The sequence below is a fragment of the Dendronephthya gigantea genome, unplaced genomic scaffold, assembly GCF_004324835.1.
Source record: "Dendronephthya gigantea isolate DGI-Jeju-01 unplaced genomic scaffold, DenGig_1.0 000068F, whole genome shotgun sequence".
In the NCBI taxonomy this organism is placed as follows: Eukaryota; Metazoa; Cnidaria; class Anthozoa; order Malacalcyonacea; family Nephtheidae; genus Dendronephthya; species Dendronephthya gigantea.
This window is the reverse complement of record NW_021163078.1, coordinates 953,854-975,668: the sequence shown is the minus strand read 5'-3', so window position 1 is coordinate 975,668 and position 21,815 is coordinate 953,854. Positions and strand designations below refer to the sequence as shown.

The 21,815-nt window shown below is 36.1% G+C and overlaps 4 protein-coding genes and 1 long non-coding RNA gene across 5 annotated transcripts in view; 3 read left to right on the top strand and 2 right to left on the bottom strand.

Moving 5' to 3' along the window:
- LOC114531087 overlaps positions 1–3,015 on the bottom strand; it is a 38,709-nt gene extending 35,694 nt beyond the window's left edge. Inside the window, exon 1 of the mRNA XM_028552729.1 lies at positions 2,527–3,015. Coding sequence (XP_028408530.1) covers positions 2,527–2,547 — 21 coding nt within the window. The 5' untranslated portion in view covers positions 2,548–3,015. The remainder of the gene's footprint in view (positions 1–2,526) is intronic.
- On the top strand, positions 972–5,946 carry LOC114531091 (neuronal acetylcholine receptor subunit alpha-10-like). The gene is made up of 9 exons (XM_028552738.1): positions 972–1,814; positions 2,483–2,637; positions 3,246–3,290; positions 3,818–3,927; positions 4,016–4,223; positions 4,312–4,555; positions 4,965–5,158; positions 5,374–5,473; positions 5,562–5,946. Exons 1-9 carry the CDS (start codon positions 1,778–1,780, stop codon positions 5,801–5,803), a joined length of 1,335 nt encoding a protein of 444 aa, XP_028408539.1. The 5' UTR covers positions 972–1,777; the 3' UTR covers positions 5,804–5,946.
- Positions 3,712–21,416, bottom strand: LOC114531093. Its single transcript, XR_003687818.1, has 6 exons — positions 21,260–21,416; positions 21,016–21,067; positions 17,656–17,747; positions 7,538–7,613; positions 4,432–4,549; positions 3,712–3,884 (listed from the first exon to the last, which is right to left on the bottom strand). It is a non-coding gene; the product is annotated as an uncharacterized LOC114531093 (long non-coding RNA).
- On the top strand, positions 6,199–13,961 carry LOC114531090 (acetylcholine receptor subunit alpha-1-A-like). The gene is made up of 9 exons (XM_028552737.1): positions 6,199–7,097; positions 8,762–8,910; positions 9,446–9,490; positions 9,812–9,921; positions 10,628–10,772; positions 10,852–11,140; positions 11,681–11,901; positions 12,372–12,534; positions 13,009–13,961. The coding sequence occupies exons 1-9, from the start codon at positions 7,061–7,063 to the stop codon at positions 13,260–13,262; spliced, it is 1,413 nt and encodes a 470-aa protein (XP_028408538.1). The 5' UTR covers positions 6,199–7,060; the 3' UTR covers positions 13,263–13,961.
- On the top strand, positions 18,891–20,644 carry LOC114531089 (heparanase-like). The gene has a single exon (XM_028552736.1). It carries the CDS (start codon positions 18,968–18,970, stop codon positions 20,540–20,542), a length of 1,575 nt encoding a protein of 524 aa, XP_028408537.1. The 5' UTR covers positions 18,891–18,967; the 3' UTR covers positions 20,543–20,644.
- Positions 21,417–21,815: the final 399 nt, after the last annotated feature.

Here is a 21,815-nt window from a genome sequence, read left to right as displayed (position 1 = left end):
CAAAGGAAGCTTTGTCGAACCCAACAGCATATTGCCTTCGTTTGGATATTATCTATGTAATCAGTCTCTTCCAAGATTCTGTCATTTCTTAGTTTGCTTATCTAGGGCGGGTGTATATATACATAAATCCAGTTAATGGGTTTGTTTATATAACGTACGCGTACTGTATTTATATGTTATTCAATAATACAGAAGCAGACTAAATGACGGCGGAATGGCAGAATTGTGCAGGTGTTCATTTTTGCAAAGAAATAAGAAATTGACTTTACCGTCTCTTAAAAACTTAAAACTGAACTTGACTTTTTTATATAACATGGAATTTCTTCCCAAATTTTTGGTGATGTAAATCGAAAGGTAAAGATAAATAATGGTAATTGCACTCGGTGATTTGCAATTTGGTGTGCAAGCAAACTTGTGATTACAAATCGCACTCGACACGAAGTGCAATTTATATATTCATTTTATATATCATATATTCATTTATATATTATATTCATTTTGAAATCATACAAAACTGAATGCTCGAAAATAGTACGATTTGGGAATTAATCACACTATTTTTGACCAATCAGATTGCAAGAAGCACCACTTAATTATTTCAAAATGAATATCATAATAAATCAAATAACGATAGCGTCCGATATAGTTGCAATAGAATAAATATTGGGCCGCTATATACGCTGTTTGAAGTATATATTGGTAAAGAGCTGTTATCGTTTAAGTGCCTTTTTCTCGTATTTACAATCTCCGCATTTTTTGATACGTTCACTTCCTCTGAGGATATGATGTTTAGCATGCAGTTACAGCCAAATTGTCTATTTTTTAACGTATTTTTTGAAGATTTTTTCCCCATTGGACACTACCTATGCATATAATATTATATATATATATATATATATATATATATATATATATATATATATATATATATATATATATATATATATATCGTTTTAAAAACTAGCTTAAAGTCTGTTTCGTTGAAGTAGAACTGCTGCAAGGAACGAAGCGCGATTTTTCGTGCAGCATCGCTAACACATTTGTTCACTTGCCAACGCACAGGAAGTCTAGCGCAATGCAGCTGTCCCGAAAAGAAAGCGTGTACGTCTATATACAGTCATTTGCGATGTTGATTACCTGTTACAACATATATTAAATACATTGTGTAACATTACACTGGCCGCGGCTTCAATCCAAAACTATATTATCACTAAGATTTTGAATAACAAAAAAACTTGTATGGGGATATAGGCAGTCTTTTATGCAACAAAATATCAACAAAACTGTCGGCTATTATAAGGCAGCAAAACAAATTTGACAGGTTTAATAACTTGGATAGCTAATTGGTGCGGTGGATTCACGTTTGATGTAAATCATTAAAGTATAGTGTCGACTGTCGAGCACTATAAAAAGGCTTTTTGTGAGCGCTTTAAATCAGGCTTAAAATCTATTACGCAAGTTGTGTATATGTATACATATAATATCCATATACTACGATCACGAAGAAAGCACTCAGGTTGTCGGACTCTTTTACCACCTGTCTATATGCGGTTACCATTTCTTAAGAACTGATTAAATATGTATGCAAATACATTCTCGTCTGTTCACTGATAAAACAAACAAAAATGTATCCATCAAACATATATATATTCGTTATGTATGCATGGCTCAAAAATATATAACTTCTAAATCGATACACAAATTCAGCTATGGAAGAATGAGAGGTTGGATTTAACAGTTAAGCTAAAAAGATCCTAAAATAGATTGATACAATATCATGTTGCTGTTTTTTTTCAGCCTTTGTTTGTTGCCAGGTAAGTCGTGATATATACCTATGCAACATGCATGCATATATAAAAGGTTCTTGTAATCTTGAATAGTTATATAGTCACTGCACGAAATAATCGCATTTCTCTCAATATCTCCGATGATATATCTTGTATTAAACATACAGGTATAGGCAATATATCGATATCCAATCCCATGCGAATATATAAACTCTTATATAAGCATATACGTTTCCGGCCAATTTATTAGTTAGCCATTTCATATCGCACGACTGTGTATAAAATTTTCATATTCAATCATTGACCTACTCTAAGACTATACTATAACTTTATATTCTATCGGAACGAACTCAGTCCAATCCCATCGGTTCGTTGGCGCTATACCCACCAAATGCATAGACCGTTAACCGTTTAAAAATAGTTTACTTAATAAAATTTCGTGGGGATAAACTATAATATAGTAGTATCGAAAAAAATAATGACTCTAAGAAATTAAATAGAATTCAAATATTTGTTCAACATGCCAAAATCTCGAGTATAGAAAATACTTTCAGCGGCCTTGATGGATCCAACTATAGCGGAGGTTGTAAATTTGTCACGAGTGAGCCGTTTAAACGGGAAAAACATATCATGTATAGCCCGGTCTACTTAAACGGCCTGTCAATTCAAAATTGTACATGTATTTTTAACTACAGGTTTTAGTGTACAAGAAAAGACATCATTGGAACTGATGGAATACCTCTTCAATGCGAGTAGACATGACAAGCGAATTGTTCCCTCTGTTGGACGTGGCCTAAATGTGCCTGTGAACGTCTCAATAGGCTTAGCGCTACAACAGATCGAAAATTTGGTTAGTTCATGCGTGAAACGTTTCAGCGGCATATTCTACATGAAACGACTATAAACTTAAGCATGGGTCATAGTCCCGAAAATTGTATGCGTAAAAATACAAATACGACTGATACAACAACAAATAATTTAAAATATACTTAACTATATTTGCAAACAGACATACAATAAAGTCGGCAATTAATGCCTATTTTGCGCAAAGGACTATATTATATGTGTTATGACGACAACAAACTAGCAAACGCGAAATCACATGCGTTTAAAACAACTCGATAAACTTTCATCTATATGCGTTTTTTTTGAGAATAGGGAAACTGGCACACAATTGCCCACCAGCTCTTGAGGTTACGAGGCCTGTAACCATGCACAAATGCATGAAGTTTATTTTTCAAAGTTTTCCGATATTCCTAATGTTTTCTTCTTTTGGCAGAGGAAGATCAGGCTATAAAAAACTTATATATAGCTGGCTTAACATTAAATTTTAATTCGTGTTTCTAGAAAGCAGTTACCCCAAGAATTTACTGCAAGTTTATAAAAACGCTTTCATGCCGTTTTATGCAATTTTTACAGATGAAAATACTAAATGGCAATTGTTTCCTTCTTTTTAAGGATGAAAAAAGACAAGTGCTGGTCTCACACGTTGTTCAAACACTGGTAAAACAGTTAAAAAGACATGCATGCATTGTACATATTTTTGCCGAAATCAGGCTTATAAGTCGGATTGTGCATAATAGCGACCGTGTTTTAACACTTGCATGAATTATAATAATCCTAAATATTTTTGAATAACCTTTTCTTGCCTTCAGCTATATACAATATTGTGGAGTTATTACCGCTAATAATAGATCAGGGGCCGGTTGTATCAAGCCCGTTTAGCTTAAACGCGGTGGTTAAGTATACAAAATAGAAAGCAATTAATTAAGTCTATCGTTTTATTCAAGAAGCAAACTAAATGTTTTTAACCTTAATACGAAGACTCTGTTTACAACTACAAATTCAGTGCATAATATATTCTAGTTGAATCATTCAAGAGAGATGTAAGCGTGCATGTTATTTAAATTTGACTTATCCACCGTTTAAGCTATATAAACGCGGGCTTGATACAACCGGCTCCAGAATGATATACATGATGCATGCATGCCATTTATTGAGCATTCTTTCCACTCTTTCTACTTCTTCAGGAGTGGTCTGTTCAGCAACTAACGTGGAATCCAGCGAAATACCATGGAATTAAGACACTTAAGGTCCCTACGAAAATGATTTGGATGCCAGATATTATTCTCTACAATAGGTTGGCTAAAACTCATGACTTTTTACTAATTTCTATATATACCTTTATAGGCAATTATTTTTAACATTTCAACACTGTATTTTTTTAGTTTAAACATGGACCAAACAGTTGGAATGCACAGAGGGCATGCCCTGCTACATCACACAGGCCAGATAATTTACAGATTTTCTAAAAAAATAGAAAGTTCGTGCAAAACGAATGTCGCTAACTACCCCTTCGACAAACAAGAATGTACTTTCAAATTCGGATCCTGGGCTCTTAATGGTTTCGAGCTTGATGTAAAAAGCAGGGACAAGGTATTCAACACAAATTACTGATTGACCAAGAAATAGGCTGTCAGATTAAGTGCGAAGAGTAAACGATCTGACTATTATATTATTCTAGGGCGGAGACTTGACAGGGTACACCAAAAGCGGGGAATGGGAGATTCTTGAGTTTACAACCAAATTAAATAAGATAGTCTACGGTTGCTGCCCGGAACCTTATTATGATGTCACATACAACCTCAAAATCCGTCGCCAGGTCCTCTACTACGCCATATATTTCATCATCCCCTGTGCCTTGATAGCCATGTTGGCCGCAACCATTTTTTTGTTGCCACAAGACTGCAGTGAAAGGATTACTGTCGGTAAGAATTTAATATATTTTTTTAATTCCAAGGAATAGTGAAAACGAGTTCGTGATGCATCGGGGGATTTGTTTAGGGACGTAAACAAGTGGCTCGTCTAAATGTAGCCCCATGATGCATTGTCAATATCTCTATTTTCAGTCCGCACTAAGGCAATCTTTGAATAATATTTTTGACAACACAAATTGCGTAATAAAATGACGCATGCAACCAAACCCGTAACGCCTCTTCGTACGGAAGAATGATTTTAAAATATTGATCGTTCCATACTGAATGAATCGCACGCTGCTTACTTCCCTGTTAATCGCAAATAAACTTCAACAAGGTTTGTACATAGAGCATTTTAGAAAGCTCGCATTACGGTCTACGTATAACTGCTTTTGCAAATATATATATTATTGCATCTTAGGAATGTGTGCTCTGGTTGGACTGTCTTTCTTTTTCCTGCTTGTATCGGAGAACATGCCAGCATCGGAGAGTGTGCCTCTCATCGGCGGTTATTATTCTGTTACCATGTTGCAAATGGGGTTTTCATATTTCATGAACGTTCTTGTATTACGTCTTCATCACATGACGGAAGAAGAAGTTCCTTCCTGGGTTCGGGTAGGTAGTTTCTATATGTCTCCGGAAGATATTATCATCTCCAAAATTTTATACGCAACCAAAAAAACAACCAATTACAACAGACTTTAATATATAAAGTACCGCCATACAAGCTGATTTTCTCTTTTGAGAGCTGATTTTCTCGATATTCTCTTTTGAGAGCTTTGTTAACGCGCCAATGTGCTCAGAAAACATTTTTTAATTGTCATCTCTAGAAATTGCTACTGGGATACGGTGCTCGTCTACTCGGCAAAAAGTTCTATACTAAAAACAGTTCAGAAACTGATGAAAAACAAAATCCCGATCCAGCAAAAGGTAATAAAGAAATGAAGAGAGATTTAGAGCAGGGTAATTCTCTCTTGGACCATGCAACAGCATGAATATTCACATTGTATCTTTTTAGATGCCAAAGACACGTTTGTAATGAAAGTGATAGGCAAGAAAGAATATTGCAGAGAAGTTCTACAAGAGGACAACAAAATAGCTCAAGTAGTGAAAGAGGAGCATGAAGTGAATAAGAGGGATGTGGAGTGGAAACAAGCAGCAGCTGTCCTGAACGACTTGGGCCTAATACTTCATATTATAGTCGTACTGCTGACTTTTATGGCCATGTTCTTTGAAGTATTGTTTATAGCTAATTCGTAAAGCACATTTGCAGACATTAAATTCACCATTTTCAATAAAAGGATATAACATCCCATAGCATGCACAATGTACATGACGTTACTTGGTTTTGAATACACGCTGATTCATTATGACACAATAAATTATTTACCATATTAAATGTCTTACTACTCTTCTTCGACAATTTATGCGTGTGACCCAAAATTTATTCAGGTGAATCTTTTTTAGAAGTTTCATTTTTAGATCCGGCACGGTAAAAAAAAGGCGTTCTTCACACCTTTCTAAATACTGAAGACTGTCTGCCATTAATCTGACCAGTCCAATTCATGCAAATTAGCGTTCTAGCCAAGAAACCTGTCTGTCATCACTCTTTTTTTAACCTCGGTAGTTTTTTCTCGACGCATTTCATTTTCAAGTATGCATTGTGACAATTTTTGTGTCCATATCAAATATGGCTGCATGAGAGCTTGTCACTGAAAAAAAAACTGTGTGTTCATTTCAAAGTCGTACTGTAATGTTAAAGGTGGTTTTAATGCAAACCAACTTTTATAAGCTTTGCGAAGGGGAACATCACGTCAGGGATGTTTAGAGCTGCAATAAACATTCACAATATCCTTACAAATTAAAATATTGCTCTCCTGCATATTAGGCTTTAAGTGGTTTTTCACTCTACGACTGTGAGTTTAATTAAATTATCAATCATGCACGAAATTATATCCAAGAAGATTATCATGCATAAGGGGAGTATTTTGCAGATAGATTACCAGCATGCAGGTGTACTCGCACGAAATTCATTTCAAATCCTGCTTTAGGAAAAGTAAAAGTTCTTAGCTACTTACACCGCCATATCTTTAATATATAGACAATGTTCATAATGGTCTCAGTGGTTTCTATTGCCTCTCACTCTATGTATAATGTGCATATAAGGCCTTTATATAGACTTTAAAAAAACGCGATAGACTCGCATGATCGAAATAAAGGAATAGCCACTTGTATATAAGTTAAAAGCCTTGTGTCCCAAATACTTTCGCCACTGACTTAAGTCAACCGGCTAGGCAGGCAAGTACAGTGCAATAAAACGGCTTCTTATCCTTTGTATAATTAGATAGGCACTTGACCACCTGTACATCCCTTATGAATACATTTTAAAATTTCGCAGGTGTTTCGCTGGCTATGAAATTGTCGGCGGTATCCATTAACTACGGCAAATACGATTATGCAAACATATCGCAGCTTTTGGACAGTAAATATACGTGAACTTGTAAATTCGGAGGAAAGATGCTGTTTGTAATTTTATTCTGTCTCTCTTTCCCAGGTAAACACCTTTCAGCGTAGCTTATTGTTAAATATAAACTTTTAAGCTCATATTATATGATGCATGAATGGAATTAAATAGAACTGGAAAAGGCAATAAATAAAACAGCAGTTAAGGTTACTAGACGCATTGTGCTTGATTTTTATCCGCAGTCGTATTCTGTTTATCCTTAAATATATATAGATTTTATAGAAGATAAAGTATTGAACTTTTGTATGTATTTTCAGATAAGGCTCGAAAATACAATGTATTTAGTAACTACATACGCTATCTGCATGTTTAAGAATTATAAACACCTTCTATAAATGTATAATAAATTAAGCGGTAAGCTGTATTGTACCTACTCGCAAACTTTACCCATGCATGCAATGGAATATCGGCGTCAGTCATCGCATGCAGACAGAATGTCTTGAAGAATATATATAAATATATATACTTACCTCACATATACGAAAATAAATATAGCTATATATGTAGATCCTATGAATTACATGACATTTGTTGTCAACTGGAGTTCTAGAATAAAAAAGGAAGGAACATGTGGGGAAAATGTCGCTAAATTGCCTTAGACTAGTTACTTGCATATAGTCACGTAAACTCGAAACTATGGACGGTAGAATTTAGTAGTATATTATTGTATATTATTGTATTCTATATATACATGGTTAAGTGTTGCCTTCTAATATGTTACGCTTTGAAAACATGGGAACAAGTTAATCTATACTGAGTAGAACTAAAATGCTCAAAATGAATTTTTCAGACCGCGTTTACGATCGTCGTGCATCATTGCTTTCACAGTCCAAAAAGAGTGACCCAGCCACTCTGAGTAGCTATAGTCTCGCTGCGCAAATTTTAAGTTTTATTTCCCTAGAAATTCATTGTATTCACAGTCAATGAACAGCTGAAAATATTTACGTAGTGACGTTCCTGTTCAAAAAGATTTATAATAAAAAAAATGTATATAACGCGTGTTCTGATTGGTCGAAGCCCGTGTTTGGATCAGCCATCCCAAACACGGAAATTTAATTCGTTTATAGAATTAAAACTGCAGTGTAATGTTAATACTTGTCGTTTTTATTTTATAAGGAAATTACCTAATGGTTTTTCTGTTTGATCCAACACTTGAGAATGTTGGTTGAGTCAAGGAAAGCTGCAAAAACCACTCGCCTTCGGCTTGAGTTTCGCGCGCTTTTTTAACTTCGCAACATTCCCGCGTATTTAGATCAGGCCATCCAAACACGGAAACTATTACGTAATGGTTTATTGGCAGCGTTCAATGATATGCTATGAATAAGGCGTAAATAAAGATGACCGGCTTATTTTGTGTTGCATTGGACTGTTGCGAAGCTGCATGTACAAGTAAAATAACTTTCCAAAGGTCGCCATTTCGATTGCCAGAGCCATCATCGCGAGCAGCGCCGGTCCCATGCCAGAGTAAAGACCCTGGGTACGAGGTTGGCCAGCAACAGCGCCCTGTCTTGTGCACTTAAATGGCTTTAAGCAAGGTGTATTGTTTCGTTAGTTCTAGATATTTTCTATCCAAAATATCCCAAAAAGCAAGGCAGTAGCAATGGTGCGTGGCTATCCACTGATCTCAGGACTGGCCCAAGATATATTATTCCAACATAACTGTGCCAAATTTCACTGCATATTTTCCTTCCTAGTTATTTCGATGGCAAATCATGAAGAGACGGAGCTCGTGAGAATGCTGACAAATCTTACAAGCTACAACAAGTACGTGCGTCCAGTTTTGAAGGAAAGTAAACCTGTTGTCGTTAGACATGGAATTATCCTTAAAGAAATTTCCGACATAGTAAGTATAAATAAAGCATGGGTCATCTCACGCTTCGTTTAATCTCGGGTAACCGGGCTGATGTAAACAGCCGCTTATTTCAATACCCGCTCAAAGTCATCTCACGTTTCGTTGAATCTCGGCTAAGCGGGACCATGTAAATAGCCAGTATAATTCCGTTCATTTACGTATTTCTTTTGGGAAAAGAGAGCGAAGCTTAAAGTGGAAGTCAAGTCCGTTCTGCACATAGGTTCTGCTCATAAAAGGTGTGGGCCTTCTGATGAGAAAATTCCCTAAATTTCGCATGTTTCTTATTTTTTCTTAACATAAACTCTAGTTCATATTAATTTAGAAGCGTAACGAACCTAAATAGTGTTAGATATTCAGACAGCACATCGTATTAAAAAAAATGTGAAGTTCAAAATGTAAACAAACCATTTGTTTACATACAGACTTGACTTCCACTTTAATTGTAGCCATAACACAGATTATAAGATATAAACACAAATTCTTTATCAATTTTTGTTAACTTTTAGTGCCTTTTTTCCCTTACCAGAACGAAAAACAGCAGAAGATGATAGTAAATGTTCTACAGAAAATTGTAAGTTGAAAAAAAAAATGTTTGTCAAGAATTTTTAATTGTTTGTTTACATTATGACTGGGCGTCACCTTTAACTATAGCAAATAATATAATGCAGCTAGATGATAAAAGAAGGGAAGATCGTGAATGGGGGGAATACTGATATATTCATTTTAGCAGACCGTAAAAACAATCAATTTCAAAAGAAATTAACAAGGTTGAACGTGAATATGTGATGAATATCCCCCTCCACCCCCCCCCCCCCCCCCTCTTACGATCTTCAGCGGTCCCTGATAATAACTACAGTGACTATTTGCGACTGTTGCGCATTAATCATGGCAGGAATGGAAAGATGAAATTTTGAACTGGAATCCGGCAGATTACGGTGGAATTAAAGAGATAAACATCGACTCATCACATTTCTGGATACCGCGCCTGTTACTCTATAACAAGTATGTCAACTTGGTAAACCCGTACAGTACATATTTAAACTAGTTTATACTTAGAGGGAACGGCAACACCAATTGACCATAACAAAAAAGATGGCGGATGTACATTTTACTAGAGTGCATTGCGGTCGGAAATCGTTTAAAAAAGCGAACCGACGTCTTTTAAAGTACAGGCGTGAAACAGGAAGTTATTTTCTTCGCAGTGTTAAAATTTCACGTCATTTCACGTCATTAGGAGATTTCTTGCCTTTGTTTTTCAGTCAATCATTCTTAATGCCCGCAATGCATTCTGGTAAAATGTACATGCCGCCATCTTTTTCGTTACGATCAATTGTCTCTATATTCATTGCTAATGATTTGCTCCTGGGTAGAATATGTACAAAAATACCACCACATTTAGAAAAACAAAATTTGAATCGGCCCATTGGTGTGCAAAGTATTTAATATATTATCAAATTAAATTATATTGCTAATATATTGCCATTTTTGATTGTTCTTAAGTTTAGCTTTTATTTTAATTTATTAAATTCACTTATTATCATTAATAAAATAAATTTATATATTATCTATACAACTCGATACATATAGCTTTTTTCTCAGTTTCTTGCTTATTGCTGGGGGATCTAACCACTTTGGGTTTTAACCAGTATCCACTTGGGGAGTGCATATATTTTCACTATAATTCAACTTTACATGTTTCTCTCAAAAGTGCGGACGATAAATACCCCATTGAACGCGACGACGCTAAAACAAGACTGTTGTTGAGATATAATGGCAGTATCACTTGGATTGTTCCAGCAGTTCTGAAGAGCTCGTGCAGAATTAACGTCAAATATTTCCCACTAGACGAACAGGTAAACCGTAGACGACTAAATATATTTCACGTTTCAACCATGCATGCAAATCATTTTCACTGCCACTTCTATTTTTCAGTTCTGCAGCTTACGTATTGGCTCATGGACGTTAGACATCGACCGTCAAGACATCAATCCAATCAACACCGAAATTGACTTATCCATGTTTTCTCCGAACAGTCAATGGGAACTTCTTGAAACATGGGCACACAGGCATACTTTGAGACACAGTTGCTGTGCCAAAGATGTCGCGCAGATACAGTATGATATTCATATCAAACGCCTGCCATTGTTCTACATATCAAATTTTATACTACCATGTGCCCTCATTGCAGCCTTAACAGCTATGGTGTTTTTGACACCAGCAGGTACGTCATTCAGTCTGCATGGTACCACTTAAACGTTGCTATATGCCTTGGAGCGATAGAAAATACCATTTACACTTGCGATTTTTGCTGCAATCTTTCTCTTTTGATAGATGTGAATAAGTAATTAGTTACGAATGCTCTGATGTATAAGAGCGCTTATTTTAAAATCGGTGACTAATTCAGTCGTTCACGTCTATGAAAAAAAGAAAATCGCGCCTTCGCGTCTCATCTGTGGCCAAAAAATGATCCAACAATTTTAAGTAGAAATTAGCGATCAAAATTTAACTCGCCCAATTGAGTAAAGTAAAAAGCAAATTTGAATTTATCATGAAATTGAAAAACTGTGGTTTTCCAACGGTAACTCTCGAACTCTTAACACGCGCGATCAGTATTTATAGTTATTTTAGCCATCATAAGAAATTGGAAAAGGCATTGTTAATGAACTAAATAACTCATTTTTTCTTGCAATGGAAAAATTAAATCTACTGTATCGCAAATTTGGAGGCCAAAGATTGATACGTTTATCGGTTTACTTAACAGAAACTGGCGAACAACTTGCAGTCGGTGTAACCATATTGCTTTCCCTTGTCGTTTTCTTCCTCATGGTGGAAACAAGAGTGCCCAACACTTCAGATCACCTTCCGTTAATTGCTAAATATTACTGTTGCACAGTGATCGAAATATCTGCTGTTTTGGCTATTACCTGTCTTATACACAAGTTTGAACACCATAGCGCTGAACCTTGTCCTCCATGGGTGCAGGTATGTGCAACTTCTGTTACTTGTTTTCGCTTGAGAGTACTTTTTCCAACCAAAACGCAACAATGATCTCTGACCTAGTTTCTCCGTTATTTACACAAAGTTAGGGAAATAGTAGATTAATAACAACCGCTAACGTCATCTTGCATGAATATGGTCTATATCTTTGGTCTGATATGCATGACGCTGTAGCCTGGGCAAAGGTCAATTCTTTAATCTGAAAATTGCGTTATGTGCTTATGTGCAAGTAAGTTTTCTCATTACTTTGAAAATCCCCAGTACCCCCCCCCCCCCCCCCCCCGTAGGCCCTGTTAATTTCACATGCAGTACTAGCAATGCATGCATGGGAGTTGCATGCATGTATATTCTCAGAGCTATCAATTTCACAAAAGTTTCGTGAAAGGTTAACCACTCTCTAATATCCCCTTTTCTTTAGGCCCTGCATATTAGAATTTGATATTACTTCATTGTAGAAATACATAATCGGGTATATGGGAAGGATGGTTTTCATGACATTTGAACAAAAGAAAAAGAAAAAGGTTCAAGTAATATCAGTCTCTGGAGGAAGCAAACCTGTCCCAGACAAAGTAAATTTGGACACAAAAGTACCTAAACCGCAAAATTCATGGATGAAAAGTAAGAAAAACATAAATCGCCTTATTTATTCACATTATTAAATTGTTATCAGTAATTGCATGGCTAGAGGCCGACTACGAAATCCTGTGAAATGATGTTTTAATTGCATCATCTAGTCCACAGAATTTATATTTTCATACGTTGTTGTATTTAAATTATGTCAATAAACTCAAGGTAATAATGATATAGAATAATAATGATTTAAAAAGGTTTAAATGCAGCATTCTTGGTTAAATATTATTTACAACCGCTGTCCTCGAAGCATAAAACACCTATTATTCAAAACACTGTGGACGTAGGAATAGACTCCTTTCGGCAAAAATACAAAATGTCAGCACGGCGAATAGCACGGTCAATCTATTGTAACTGCACCGAATGAAGCAGTGCATTCTGTGCTTTGCAATAAAAAAGGAACGAGAAAAGCTGCAAAAAATGCAATGTATTAAAGATGCAATATATTTATCTACTTTCTAGAAAAAGGATTAGGGAAACTGCTGCAGAAAAATGCGGAGCCGAGTCCGTTTGAAGGCAACAAAAACGTTACAATCATTGCGGACAATATGAGAGACAGCACAGCAAGTGAAGCTCTAGAAATGCAGTGGAAACATGCAGCTAATATCCTAACACGATTCATGTCATTGGTATATATACTGGCAATAACCATCACTTTCTTTGCAATCATTTGTAGCAAGGATGATCAAGGGCATGTGTTTCCTAAACAAAAGTAAAACCCTTTACTCAGCCGCGACATTTTGAAATATATATATTGTTTATAGATTCATTAGGTTGAGTGTCAACAAAGCCCACGTTGTATAGCTACTGTCATCGCACGTATATGCGATGTATACCAAAGGCGTGCTCGATCTTTAAAAAAATCAAGAATTGGTGATGCGCGGGGTTTTGCAAATGCAAGATCATGGTGCATAATTGCATGCATGCGGAACAGGATTGCGCGAGTTGAGATATGTTTTTGTTTTATATCAGAAAAGAGCAAAATAGTACTATAAGTACTATAAGTCATGTGCACGATGGAAATAAAATATTAGGCTGAACTAAATAAAACAGGAACCACTATATATAATTATAATCCTCTTAACCGATTTAATAATTTAAAAGATATATCAGTTCAAGATTTAGGGAGTATTATTGTGATAATATTCTTGTATAATTTGGCACGATGACCACAAATAAGTGAATTAGCTTCTCGGTACACCACGTAAGTTTTCAAATTCAATACTGCAATACTGCACTGATGAGTATGGCCCGGGTTAACGGACCGAAAGCTTTGTAGTATTAAATACTTACGTGGTGTACCTACAAGCTAATTCGCTTATTTACATAATATTACTCATATATATAGCTGGATAAGATAAACTTTTGCGAATCATTTTTTATCCTCTTTAAATAAAGTATCTTATCTTGTGTTATCTTTACTGTTGTCAACTAGCTGATGAAAAGTTAATGACCTATATATACACATTTTGTGTTATTAGCAACTTAATAAGATCCAAGATGCGACAGCTCGACGACGGGCGTGAATTTAAATATTTTCATGCAAGATCAAAAATATTGCGGAATAATTTGTGGCCTCAAGAGTATACTAGACAGCGTTGTTATTCTCCACACAACGTTGAATTTACCATTATCACGTCTTGAGGACCTAAAAATTTGCTATCATGTGAGAGACATCAGACACCGCAAAGCTTTTACCGAACATTTTATCTTAAATTTAAATTGATGTCGCATCGCCGTCACATTAAACATTGTAATATTGTATATATACGTAATAATAAACCCCTTTAAACCCTGGATCTTACAAAACATATTACAACAGAGGAACAACATCCGGATCCGAACTTGGCAGTCCCACCGACTCCCACAAAAACACTTCCTAACCCGCCCTGACGCAATCTCGTTTGAGCGAGGCGTTACCCAATAGCCAATACACAAAGATTAATATTCATAATTTATTCAAAGTAGAGCAAAACAATCGGACAACGGCTCACACCTACATCAACTGCTGGGCAGAGACTAACCACAAATGCCACAGAGTTAACCCACTCAAGAGTTCACCCACTTATGATTGTCTTCCCACACATATTGCATTACAGATAAAACATATATTGCCCTCCATTATACACTTTATCGACGATGGCTTGATAATGATAGCAAATAAATAAATATACCAAATCTATCGAATTAATAAGGTTTGCCTGTACGGTGCAGTATTACACAGTTAAACATTTATAATAGTCTTAGTGCAGCATTGGTAGTCATTTAATTAAGCAGTGTTGCATTTGAATGTGCAGTGTTGAAATTTGACTGAAAATCTGATGTGATTTTATTAGTATATTAAGAATGGAAATCGAGGTAAAATGAACAACTTGCCATGGCCAGCGACAAGGCATTTATCCACGTTGGTATTTCGATGACAACATAGTTTAGATAAAAGGTAGACATTTTACCTTATGTGCCTTAGCTCCCTTAGAGTCCTTTCCATGGTCATGCTGCTTACTGAATTATAAACATGTGCAGTATTAACATTAGAATCGGTTTTGTCATGAAGGTTATATAGTCCGTGTATCAGATCAAAACGAGCGGTCCAAAGGCAAAGGCAAAGTTTATGGGGTATTGGAATTATTACAAAATTCGGCCAAAATCTATATCCGTGATCGTGTACTAGTTTGCTGAGAGAAAATGAAAACATTTGGAAATGCCGTATACCCTCCGAAGATACCATGTTGTAAACTAAAGTCTGACAAAGACACATAAGCCCCGTTTACACCACGACCACACTCAATAATAATTATATTGGCGGCAAAGCAGGGCTAAGCTTGTAACCTATATACCCAGATACCATGCATACCCAATTTTATTGGTGTTCTTGCAGGCAACTACGAGCGAACACGGATGAAATTGGTACTTTAAGACAGATACCGTTCTCTAGTCTAGATGCCAACCACTATAATGCATTTAATAATTCCAAGTAAAACTTTTAGCTTTATGTAGCAGACTTCCAAATAAAAAATCAATGTTAAAACTAAGTGAAAAAAAAATCGAAATTATCGACGTCGATACTGAAAAAAAGTATCGATAGCAATTAGCTACTAATTTACAGAATTCTTAGTTTAGCATTGGTATTTATTATTAGTATTTTGCATCGATCGATGCCGCACACCAAGAATTGGCATGAGTGGCGTATATTTATTTTTCGAATACCTCGTAGATTTTACAGCGAATCTGAGACCTTAGAATCGTTGGTGTGAGCATTTAACGTTGTCTTCTTAAAGTTATTTTAATTCATTTTAGAAGAAATGCAATTCAACCCTGTAAAGCGAAAAATTGAGTTTCGCAAGACACTTGTATTTACCGCCATCTTGGTTTCCTAGTAACCGTGGTTAGGTTAATGAAGTAATTTATTCAAGATCATTAAAGTGGATCAAAGGATAAGTCGTGGGTGTCAGGCTTGAAATCTGATTGGTTAGCAGAAAGGTCGGACGTCTGCGAAGATAACATATTACAGACGGATTTTGAATCTCTAAGTTATCCGCATGAAGCGTATAAAAACGAGATCAAGGCGACAAAATATCATCATTCACATTTCCCGCTTATACAGCTTGTTTCGAAAAGTATATCGTTCACTCTCTCGAAAAGTTTAAAATGTCAGGACGTGGCAAAGGTAAAGCTAAGGGTGTCAAATCGAAAACCCGTTCGTCTAGAGCTGGTCTACAATTCCCTGTCGGTCGTATTCACCGTTTGCTGAGGAAAGGAAATTATGGTGAGCGAGTTGGTGCTGGCGCTCCAGTGTATTTGGCAGCTGTCCTTGAATATCTGTCAGCTGAAATCCTCGAGTTGGCCGGCAACGCAGCCCGAGACAACAAGAAGAGCAGGATAATCCCAAGACATCTTCAATTGGCCGTTCGCAACGACGAAGAATTGAACAAACTTCTTTCCGGAGTCACCATAGCACAAGGTGGTGTTCTGCCGAATATCCAAGCTGTCCTCTTGCCCAAGAAGACCGAGAAGAAGCAGTAAAGTTCTTCAAATTCAAAGAATTTAAAAAAACCGGCTCTTTTAAGAGCCACCAATTCTTACAAAGGAATTTAAACGAAATCCGAGTGATTGTTTGAAATAGTTCGCCATATAGCCATAAGCCTTCCATTCACAATTGGCACATACATAGTTCGTACACTTCAACGCTCGAAACTGCTTTTCTAGTAGAGTATGTTATTTACAAAGTTAACTCCAAAAAATATATGCACTTTTCTCCGGATGAATACTGTTCTAAGACCGTATATAAAACGGCACGAGCAAAAATTGTTTACTAGTTTATCATGCCATTTTCTTGTTGGTGACGAGTGGCCTTAAGGTAAATTATATGATATAACACTGTGTTATATATATTCCCTGTCTAACCAAAGGCAAAGGCAGGAATTCGTTCAGCAGAAATACTTAATTTTGCATCCTTGAACCCATATTATATTCATAGCTCTGCCTGTGGCATTCATGTTTTATTTATTTAAAAACTTTTCAAATAAGGTTTATAACATATATCCAATATGATTATACTCAAAAATAACATCAGGCGAATATTGTACGCGTTTATAGCTACCATTACCGCGTTTCAAATAGACGTTGTTTCCCCAAAGCGCCGAAATACTCCAATTACTTTAATACCTATTTTCGGAGGTCAAATTCCCGGTACTGAACTACCCCGAGTAACCTTATTAACAATGCAAACAAAAGTATACTTATTCAGCAACCTCAACTTGTCTGTTTACGAATATGATATTCATTGGATATTTCAGTCGTTTTTCACTAAACGTCTTTAATCGAAACAAGAAATCATAAGGCTCGAAACCATAATATTGTTAACCGCTGTCCAGCAAGGCAGCGAAGGTGAAAGCGTCTGCGCATGTGCATGTGTATATATATATATATTATAATATATATATATATATATATATATATATATATATATATATAAATATATATATATATATATATATATATATATATAATGTACAATAATAAAGCCTTGTCCTGCATTTGGCAATTTTATTTTTGTAATTAATCAAACGCACTTCACTACGTGTGGTTTTCATTTAACGTTAACCCTACCTGTTGACGATATTTTTTCGCGTGTGTTTAAATTCCATATTCCAGGAAGGAGGGCTGCCTTATTTGCTGAAGACTTGGTTGAGAAGTTAAAGCTAAAGTTGAAAAAAAAGAGTTAACTATAAACAAAGTTAACTCTGAAAACAAATGCTGATCACTAAGGTAAAACGGCCCTTACAGCGTTTAACAGTTTAAAATAGTTAACTTTTGAGGTTTTAACTGTAATGATACTAATACTAATAGTACAAAAAAGTTCTCTGATTGGCGAACGACTTCGGCCGCCGAAGCTCGAAGGCGAGGTGAATATCGCTGAATAAAAACCGAGACGAAGTCGAGGTTTTTATTCAGCGATATTTACCTAGCCTAAGGTGAATAATTGTTTTAGTATAGGTGATTTACAAAGGTGATTTATTGAGAAAGCGAATCTCTTGCATAAAATAGATGTTTTACAAATGTAAACAAATATCTGGACAGTTTTACGGCGATTCAAATAAAACAATGTTTTCGCAAAATAAAATAAAAGCGTTCTACAAAGTGATTTTTTACCTTGAGAATAATTTTGTGCCTAATTTTTTCACTACTTTTGTTTTTTCAGGTTCAGTATTTGTGTTCAAGTAACGTATTTCCTCATCTGTCACTTTGGCAAAAACAACTCGCCGCCATTTTGAAAAATTCACTTAGTTGATTATCGCGTAATAATCCGAGGTCGTTCGATCAGAGGCCAGATATTAATAACTTTGTAATTATACCACTGTGTAAAGTATATTCTAATTAACAATTATTTGCCGAAGGCGAGGTGATTATCGGGGAATATTCACAGATACAAAACGAAATACAAATTCCGAGACGAGACTAAATACAACTTCCAGTTCAAAGTGCACAAAATTTATCAGTATTATGATGCATTTCCTATTTTAAATAGTATAATTAGTATTTACAGAATGCATTTATTATTATAAATACATTCATGCTAAATTCATTTCTTAATTCAACCTGTACATGTTGATTTTGACGCGCAAGCGTAAAAAGCACGTCGAGAATTTGTCAAGTCCCTTAGGCTTAGAGTTGTGGCATCTTCGTTTCAAAATGTGGCATCTTAGTTTCAGTTTACAGACTGACACTGCCGCTATAGGCCTATAGTTGGGGAATAAGTAGAAACACTATAGAAGAAACGACCCTGATTGCACGAAGCACCCACAGGCTAAGATTACATGCATTATTCCCAACCTTATGACCCCTAGACATTGCAATCCGATCTGATATTTACATCACTGACAAGGAAGCTGGAATTTGAAAGCAGATTGTTTAAGCCAAAATGGACAGAATGAATGTTTTCCATCGTATTTTTTTCCTGCTGTTCTTTCTTTTCGCTCGCAGTGACGCTTCAAACCAAAGTTTGTATAAAGTCGACATTGATACAAAGCAATATGTCTATCATACGGACGAAAAGTTTCTTTCAATCGCTCTGGGTTCGTCCTTAATCAGAGATCGTTGGAAGCACTTTGATTTTGGTTCGGAAAAGCTACACAACCTTGCCAAAGGTCTGGCGCCAGCCTACCTAAGAATAGGTGGTACATATGAAGACTTCTTATTGTTCAACCCACATGAAGACCATCACAACGACCTAACTCGAACAGAAAACACGGATGCTTTCAAAACATCATGTGATCAACAAACGCATTCATCATCCCATGAACAACAACGCGTAGATCCTCTTACCAACTTCACAATGACTAGAGACGATGTAAACAAGCTATTTAAATTTGTCAATGAAACTGGATTGAATATCATATTTGGCTTGAATCTTCTTCTGCGAGATTCAAATACACGCCATTGGAACTATACCAATGCAAAGCAGCTGATGGAATATATCCATGCTCTGGGTTTTAGCTGTAGCTGGGAACTTGGAAACGAGCCTTTTGATCTTCATGGTCTAATTAACTGGACGATAACTGGTGAAGAATTAGCTTTCGATTTTAAAATCCTCAGAAAGTTGTTAAATGAGCATCCGGAATACGGTCAGATGATAGTAGGACCGGACGTGTCATCACCATGGAAACCACCACTCAGGGATAGGTTTTTAAAAGACTTCTTAACTAACGTGGATGGAAGCATAGATGGGATGACATATCATCAATATTACGTCAATAACCAAGCTGAGGTGTCCAAGTTTTACGATCCAAAAATCTTAGACGATCTTATTACGGAGATACAACAGGTGGAAAGTATTATGAAAGAGTCTGGTGCGAGCTCCATTGACTCTTGGCTTGGAGAAACCTCAAGTGCGTATGGTGGAGGTGTACCAGGTGTTTCAAACAGCTTTATAGCTGGGTTTATGTGGCTTGACAAACTGGGGGTTGCTGCAAGGCTAAAACAAAGTGTCGTCATAAGACAGACATTTTATAGTGGATCTTATTCATTGATAAATTCAAAAAATCTGGATCCTTTCCCAGATTATTGGTCAGCGTTCCTTTACAAAACGCTGGTCGGCTCTCGAGTGCTTGACGTCCATAATAGCATATCCTTTGGTCGCACCATCCGTGTTTATGCTCACTGTATGTCAGAGAGATCCTCTTACAATCCTGGTAGTTTAGTTCTGATAGCCCTCAACACCCAACACGAAGACGTACAATTAGTGTTGACAAATGGATTGGAAAAGCTGACAGTTGATCAGTATTTGTTAACACCAGGGGAAAAAGGTAATCTGATCTCACAGACAGTTAGACTGAATGGAAAAGTACTTCAAATGGTCGACGATACATTTTTACCAAATGTAGAACCTATTTCAATATTACCCCCGGATAAGATAAGCTTACCCCCAGTATCCTACGGTTTCTTTGTTATCCCTGACGCTCGTGTGGAAGCATGCCAATCTGACATGCTGAGTTAGTTTTTTGTCAGCCTAAATAATAACTTTCACTGGTATAAATTGATTTTAAAATAAAAGGGATTATAAAAGAGATTTTAAAATAAAAGGCATTGCATTGAGCAGTCGGTTAAAATAAAAATAACGGTTTTCTTTATCTCCTGCAGAAATATGGATAGTGTTATTGATTATTCTACAGCACTAGCTGTTCTATACCACTATATTAAAATTTTGGTCTTTGCTTTTGGTCGGTGAAAGACAATTTTTTTGGTTTTAATTTCTTTCAATTATATATAGTAATCCGACCTTCGTCGGTACAACCATCCCCATATACCAGTAAAATACGACTGACTTTGTTGCTGCAAATAATGCAGCAGTCGTTTAATATTAAGATTTTGGCAAATCATTCGTTGACAAATTCAAATGTTAATGTACTCAGTATTCTATACTATAGGGAGATGAGGATTGCCTAACCGCCTAGCATAAAATTAACTAACCTTGGCGGTCTTTACAGTGGCAGAACTTTGTTATCTCTCCATAAATTGTGTTCTAAAACGATAGAGAACACAGAACAAAGTAAGCCTTATCAAACCGTAAAAAGCGAACTATGCTGATGATAGATTTATAAAAAAAGCTGTCATGGCTAAATCAGCCTGCCGTGTCCATGTGCATGAACTCAACAAAACGGGTTGAATTTATGTACAATACGGTATGTTGATTTACTTAGTTTCTTTGAATTACCTGCAATGGCATTAGACAGTATTTGGTAGCAATATCCTTCAAAATTTCTTCAATGAACACCAGAAAAACGGACAGAAAGACGGCCATTGCCGAAGTATATCTTCTTATTAATTACAAAGCATAACTGTTTGCATGCATGCTTGTCTTCAAAACCCAAACTTCCTTCAGTTAATCACACGTCGCGGCAAATTCCTTGATTCTGATTAGCCGGAAAGAACAAAACATTATTACCCTGATTGGTTCATATTGTTCAATATTTCCCCAACTGCATGCAAGTGAAAACGTAATGCTTTTAGCAAATTTGCAAGCATGCTGCCTTATAAAACATCACCAAAAATAATTCGAGGGCTGCATGCTTTTAGGAATTAAACAAGCTGAAGCTTTAACACGGATTTCGTGAATTAGCCGACATTTTACTATCGTGTTTTAACCATGACTTTGTATTGACAGGCAGTGTCAACTGGTAATGTTGTGATAACCACAATTTTATTATGTCTGACGAACGGTATAGACTTTGTTGTTATCATGAATCGTACCTCCTTATGTACAAACGTAC

What these genes read in the sequence shown, in the direction of transcription:
- LOC114531089 (XM_028552736.1), top strand. Translation starts at nt 18,968, where the DNA reads ATGGACAGAATGAATGTTTTCCATCGTATTTTTTTCCTGCTGTTCTTT.
- LOC114531091 (XM_028552738.1), top strand. Translation starts at nt 1,778, where the DNA reads ATGTTGCTGTTTTTTTTCAGCCTTTGTTTGTTGCCAG. An exon ending in AAGTTCCTTCCTGGGTTCGG is followed by an intron (nt 5,159 to 5,373) that starts GTAGGTAGTTTC and finishes TGTCATCTCTAG; the next exon opens with AAATTGCTACTGGGATACGG. An exon ending in AAATCCCGATCCAGCAAAAG is followed by an intron (nt 5,474 to 5,561) that starts GTAATAAAGAAA and finishes GTATCTTTTTAG; the next exon opens with ATGCCAAAGACACGTTTGTA.
- LOC114531090 (XM_028552737.1), top strand. Translation starts at nt 7,061, where the DNA reads ATGCTGTTTGTAATTTTATTCTGTCTCTCTTTCCCAG. An exon ending in TAAATGTTCTACAGAAAATT is followed by an intron (nt 9,491 to 9,811) that starts GTAAGTTGAAAA and finishes TAATCATGGCAG; the next exon opens with GAATGGAAAGATGAAATTTT. An exon ending in GGTGTTTTTGACACCAGCAG is followed by an intron (nt 11,141 to 11,680) that starts GTACGTCATTCA and finishes TTTACTTAACAG; the next exon opens with AAACTGGCGAACAACTTGCA.